Below are 6,547 nucleotides of genomic sequence, written 5' to 3'. Positions count from 1 at the left end.
AGACTGAAATCAGAACAGTAAATTTTCAAAAAAATGGAGTGTATGCATAAAAAAGGATTTATGTATTATTCCAATAGGAAGATAAAGTAAATTAGTTTTTGCAAAAAAGACAGTTACACATTGACATGCATACACACAGTCATACGCACATGCTGATTTTATCAGTCTGTAATAATCTGAGTTTTCTGAAATATGCTTTAAGTAAAGTCAGAGTTTACATGAATAGACTGTATAAGGAGAAACTGATGTGTCCTATTCATTTTTTAAAAACTCCTTGAGAACTGTTTAAATGAAGCATTTTAAATCAAGGCAATTCATCATGAAAGCATATATTATAATTAGCCATGTAATAAAGAGAAAACTGAATTTCTATTTTCCCATTTTCGTAAGACCAGAACAAAATGGTGTCCATAGACATTAAATGTGGTTAATTCAAAATAAGCATATGAGTAGCAGTGGTGGGAATGATAATCTGTAATTGTGCAATTCACAACCACAGGATTTCATCTGAGGCCAAAAATTTAGGGAGATTAAATATTATTTATTTAGATTTAAGAATTATCAAAGTGACAATAGTTAATGCTAAAAAACCCGAAAGATATCCCATCTTAAGTCTCATGATTTAAACCGATCTTCATCTGATAGAAAAGCAGATGGGACCACAAGTAGGCTGCAGTTACCCAATGGCTCATTATGAAAGCTGTTTTTCATCTTTGCCTGAAAACAACCACCATCAGGGATAAGATTTTCAATTAAACAGGTGACAACTGCTGCATCCCCTGTGCCTTCCCTTGCACACTCAGAAAACACATCCAAAAGTGGGAGCTAAATAAAGCAAAGACCTTCCATACCCTGTCTTCTACATATTTTGTGTATATTGTAACCTGTGTACAATATATAATGGGAAGGCTTGTGTGAGTTTTTTGTTTGATTTTACCTTGTGTTATATTTGCCAGAGCACTGTAATGGATAATAGACTGATGTGGTTTGAGGTAAGAATGCTGTAGGTCAATTTTTAGTGTTAACTTGGAAAGTCATACATAGAGGAATGGGTCTGTCGCTGCAGAACTCCTGAAGCTTTGAGCCTTTTGCAAACTCTGCCTCTCACAAGCCAAGAAGTAACATACTCCTGCAGTTACACTCATCTTGTTAAAGAAAATAGTTATAACAATTATGTGCAATCTTTTCACTTCTGTTTTCTGTCTACTATTTATTTGCTTAAGCACTGTTCAATATTTCACTTTCTCTAATGGAGCAGAACTTCTAAAAGAAAAAATATGTTTAACCAAGCAGTTTTGTTTAGTTTTTTTTTCTGTGCCTATTTCTAAATAAATACCCCGCCACAGTTTTCATTGGCACAATATGACCAAATGTATTTTAGTTCCTTTAACAATACAAAGCAGTTACAGAAGTTCTGGAGTTTCTAGCTTTAAAGAAATCTATACAAAGGCTTTACTTTAAAATATTGAAATGGAACGAAATTGATTCCAGTACGGTCTATTGAAAAATTAGTTTGTGAAATTCTACTGCATAGTGAGGTGACCCATAAAATAAATGGTTCTGAAATTTTGCTCATACAAAAGAAACTATATACTTTTAAATAAATAAAAGCTACTATATACATTATACTGTACATTTAAATGAGAGATGACATGAAATGGAATAAATTTAGGACTGCCTTTTCATCAGCCAGGCTTATATCTTGACTTTATTACAATTCTGAATAAACGTTCTGCTTTAGATTATATTTTTTATCCTAGTGGCAGCCACATGAACGCACCACCATATTCCTGTATTTCTTTAAAATAACATTGGAACTGTCATCAAAGTAGAGCACGGAGATTGCATTCAGTTTTGTTGGTGCACAGCATGGCTTTGGTACATGATCAGGGAACATCAAGTGAACCTGAAAGACAGATAAATACGTAGCTCATATATCAAACAGAGAGGTACAAGGACAATGTCAGTACAAAACATGTCTTTGCAAATCAGAAAGTGCTGTGGTTGCAGATTTTCCTTGTTTAGTAACTTTAAAGCACAGCTTACCTCCAGAACGTTGCTCTGATTTCAATTGCACGGGCAGAGTTATACAACAATAGCAGACGGAGAGATAAGTGGGGGGGAGCGGCCAAAACAGAAAGCTGGTTTTCAGATGAAATTTAGAGAAGAGCTGGAGTTAGGCAGCTGCTCAGGAAAACACTTAAACATACTGTCTCTACCATCTCCGCTGAGGACAGTGCTTAACATGAAGCACAGGCTCAAGTCCTGGGTCTCACCAGGATCGCAGCATGTGCAAAAATGCTTTCCTGTGTCAGGGTCTCAGCGTGGAGGAAAGCCCGTTAGTGAAGGTTATGCAGGCAAAGGCTCTTACTGAAACTGTTTTTGGCCTATGAAACAGTAAGATGTGGGCTCTCAGACAGCATGAGTGAGGTCTCATCTAGGTATCCGTGGATCCAATTCTACTTCCACTGAAATCAAAATCAATTCATAAGGTGGGTGCCAGCTGGACAGAAGGTTTGGGGAAAGGGCTGAGGCAGAGAAGGCTTTATGTTCACTAGGCTGAAATATATCAATGAAAGGTTAAAGAGAAGGAAAAAAGTTTTGAACAGCATCCCAGAATGAACAAGATCTAGTGGAAATATCTGAAAATGGGGGAAATACAAGGTCTTTGTACTTGAAAGAAGGTTAGATGTAATATTCTACACATGCTGAAGACTTGGAAACTGGGGACGCCAGAAAAGAGGGAGTCATAATAGAGAGGGCAAGAGATTATTATGGGCAAGAGGGCAAGAGAGATTATGGATGAAGATTTCAGCAGTAATAGGTTTCATTTGTATGTTAAGTCTTTGTAAATCTGTTAGAGCCATCTGTCTTGCAGTGATATAAGCCCAGAGCCTTTGCCAGACAACAGAGAACAGTCTATCAGGAAACGATTTTTACATAACTGTTAGCATGAGAAGGTCTTTTGAAATGAGCAATAATAAATCCTGAAGTAGCAGTTTAGTAATGCTTAAGACACACATTTAAAAACAGTTTAACAAATGAACAGCAAAGCACTGGAGAAAAGAATGATTGTGCCTCGTCTAGGTAGATGTTTGCCCTGCCGTAACTCCTGGTCCCACCAGCCCCTGCCAGACCAGCTGGGAGCTCCATGGCCCTGCTAGCCCCACACGACAGTGATGTTCACAGCCTTTTCAAGAGTGAGCCTCGAAGTCTGTGTGAGTCAACCTGCTGATCTACTGACTTGCATCAGCAGGCGGTCAATGCTATCCCAACGCCTGTTCTGAGGGTGATGGGAAGTGAGAGAGGAGAAGAAAGCTTATCTAATTCAGTAAATGCAGTCTGTCTTATATTTATATGCATCTGTATGGTCTGTCTGCCTAAGTTCAGTCTCAGAAAAAGAAGAGAAAGGGAAGTGCTGGCCCAGCACGTCTCCTATTCTTGTTACAAAAAAAAAAAAAAAAAAAAAAAAAAAAAAGACTCAGTAAAGTTTGGAAGTTTGGAGAGGTACCAAGGAAGAATCACTTCCCAACTCAAAGAGTGGCCTTTTTTAGAATGGTGTAATCAGTATGGCTGGGAGATGATTACATTTGGATTAGGGTGGGGTGTATGAATAATTGTTTCCCAAGCCATCCCCATGTGCACACCTTGTGTAAATCTGAATTTTGTATAATTTAAAACAGAAAGCATTCAACTACTGTTATCTCATCTAATTTACGTGCAGTTAAAATTTAATTAGCCTCATGATTTTTTGGCTGTACAACTGAATGCATGTACAGTACATGCAGAGGGAGACATACAATTCCAAAAAGGCCATAAAAAGGAGGGGGAAATTAAGTATCCAATTTAAAAAATAGGATAAACTACACAAATTTCTTAACAATGGGAAATAAACCATTTTTGGAAAATGATAGACGCACAAGAGAAAGTAGCACTGGACCACTTCTTATTTAACAGTCCATAATTGCAGGAGAGAACTCTAACCTGGGAATCTCACTGATATTGGCAACTTTTCTGGACAATGTTTGCATAATGCTAAACTATTGCTTTGCTGACCTATTTCTTTTCAGCTCAGGCCTGCATATATGTTGTTCTTCATTGTCTCCTAGGCACATTGCTGTACTCCTTGCAAACTGGCATTTGCTGTTAACCTTTCACCTGAACCCCTTACCACACTTCTATTTATTTCCAACCCTTGGCATTTTATATTCTTTTTGTATAGCTTGCTGACTCAGTTTCTGGTATAGAGGAATACTGTTGCATTGGTGGCTGGACTTGGAGAAGGTGCATAAACAAAAAGTTGAATGGAAAGGAAAAGGTCTTGGCACATGCTGAGGTTTTAAAAATGTCCCTCTCATGTAGAAATACTTGGCAATTTTCACAAGCAGGATTTGTTTTCTATCAGAAAGAAATCAAACTTTCTTTCTTTCTTTCTTTCTTTCTTTCTTTCTTTCTTTCTTTCTTTCTTTCTCTCTTTCTTTCTGTTTTTTTTGTTTTTTTTTTTTTTTTTTTTTTTGGTGTGGAGTTTTGGTTTTGCTGGGGATACTCAGGAGGGTAGTAGCTGCACTCATTTCTGAAGGGGGAAAGGTTTTTCAGGCCCATATTTTTTATGTCAAAGTCAAAGAAAAAGATCACCGTCCATGGACACACACTCATCAGCATAGTGTGATGGTCAGGATATTTTCCTCTTGTCAGTTTAAATCACAGAGAGCATTAAGCCCATGTTTCTCTAATTGTAGTCGAGTGCCTTGACCTTTCCAGAAACTAATTAGGGATGGCACCCCTTTCCTGCTCTGATTTTCTGCTCCCACTCCCTCCTGGTGTATTATCTCTCATTCCTCTGCTTCTTAATCATTCTGCTAATACTGATGCTATTCAGAGCCAGTTCTTCACCTGGCGCAAGTGAAAAATCATGACCAGACATCAGACTCACAGTGTTACATTTAGGCATACTCTAAAGGTCTTGATTTCTGTAGCTGAACGCTGTTGGGGTAGAGGAGGTCTAGACAGTTGTTTCAAATAAGATCATATTTTTGGCTGCTCCAGTTGATGCACAGACCTAAGAAACACCAGAGGCAGAAAGCTGGCTGCAAATCTCCTTTTACGTGTACCAGGCAGAGCAACAGATCCAAACACACTTATTTATAAATTGCACTTGTTAGCCAGGCATGACTGAACACAATTTCTTACATGCGAATGCATCTGCTTGCAACGCTTCACATTAAAGTACAGTATAAGTACCTCTGCCAACAGTTGACAACAGAGGTCTACAGAGTGGCCAAGTGTCAACATTTCTGGAAGGTATAGCATGTAGATATTCACATGGAGCTTCAATAAGCTGCAAAAAACTCTTGGAAGTGGGACCAGGGGGCCCCTTTGGTTTCTGTCTACACAATTCTCCAGTAATATGACACAGTTTTCTCATATGTTATTGCATTTGAAATGGAAGGGAAACCTACCACACAGGCCACTCTGAACAGTTCATCCTCTCTCTAGCATAATCATCAAAACATGTCTTTGAAATGGGTTATTACTTACCCAGAAATAATCAAAATCCAATAATAGTAAACAGAAGAAGAGACAGCCCCTATGCCAAGACATGTACAACTACAAAACAGGCAAATACGACATAGACAGAGGCATACCAGAGTCTGAACAATGGCGTGGTTTGTTGCGTTCATGTGAGCATTGAGGGGGAAAGAACACTCTCCGTCACAGTAAAATGCAGCATAGCCCTCCGGTGCAATAATCCAATCCTAAAACCAGAACAAATAAACTCCCTCAATTTTTTTTACTTAATCTGAGAGTTTAAAACATTATCAAACTAACTAAGACTTGTCCAAGGACAAAATGAACTTCAGAATGTGGCATGTTAAATTACTTTTTTTGTCAAAAAAAAAAAAGAAGTAATATTTACTTTGTTCATGCAAAACTCAGATGAAAATTAAATTAAACTTAGAAATCTGTACTGAATACCAATTAATGAGGCTGTAACAGGAACTAAAGGTCTAAATATGTTTGTCACAATACTTTCCTTCCCAGATCGAAAATCTTGAGCACTTCTTGGTGGCACAAAAGTAATTAAAATGCATCCTCTTTCTTCAGCATACTCAATACCATTAGTTGTATTGTTGCATGAGACTCAGGGTTGCTAGAGATTACCCATTGGAATGCCACTGAATCATGCATTTTGAGTATTTCTAGCAACACAGCATGGGGAAAAGACCACAAGATAGAAAATATATTTAAATGTTAATGAAAGCTATATGTTCAGTTTGCTGAATTCCTCCTTTGTCAGCCAAAGACAATGGAGGTGCTGTGGGAAAGGCAGAGAGGATTGAGTACCTACTTCTTGGGGTTTATTTCTTTTTATCTCATTTCACCCTGAGTTTTTTTGTGAAAAAAAAAAAAAAACTTTCTTTTCTCTATGGCCGTCAAGAATGACTGACCTGAGAGCCTTGCAGATGTTGGTGCATATCAGAATTTACTGTTTCAAAAAATGAAAAACCTGTTGATACTTGAAAAATTTGTGATGTACAGAGAGACA

The 6,547-nt window shown here is 37.7% G+C and overlaps 1 protein-coding gene across 1 annotated transcript in view; it reads right to left on the bottom strand.

The window, feature by feature from the left end:
- Window positions 1–1,286: 1,286 nt before the first annotated feature.
- The window catches only part of BMP5 (bone morphogenetic protein 5), a 61,399-nt gene continuing 56,138 nt past the window's right edge, over window positions 1,287–6,547 (bottom strand). The window contains exons 6-7 of the mRNA XM_009700814.1: window positions 5,646–5,756; window positions 1,287–1,906 (exon numbers count right to left, since the gene is read on the bottom strand). Coding sequence (XP_009699116.1) covers window positions 1,757–1,906; window positions 5,646–5,756 — 261 coding nt within the window. The 3' untranslated portion in view covers window positions 1,287–1,756. The remainder of the gene's footprint in view (window positions 1,907–5,645; window positions 5,757–6,547) is intronic.

This window comes from Cariama cristata, unplaced genomic scaffold (genome assembly GCF_000690535.1).
Source record: "Cariama cristata isolate BGI_N322 unplaced genomic scaffold, ASM69053v1 scaffold4975, whole genome shotgun sequence".
NCBI lineage: Eukaryota > Metazoa > Chordata > Aves > Cariamiformes > Cariamidae > Cariama > Cariama cristata.
Note: the sequence above shows the minus strand (reverse complement) of the source record. Positions and strands in the feature narration are given on the sequence as shown.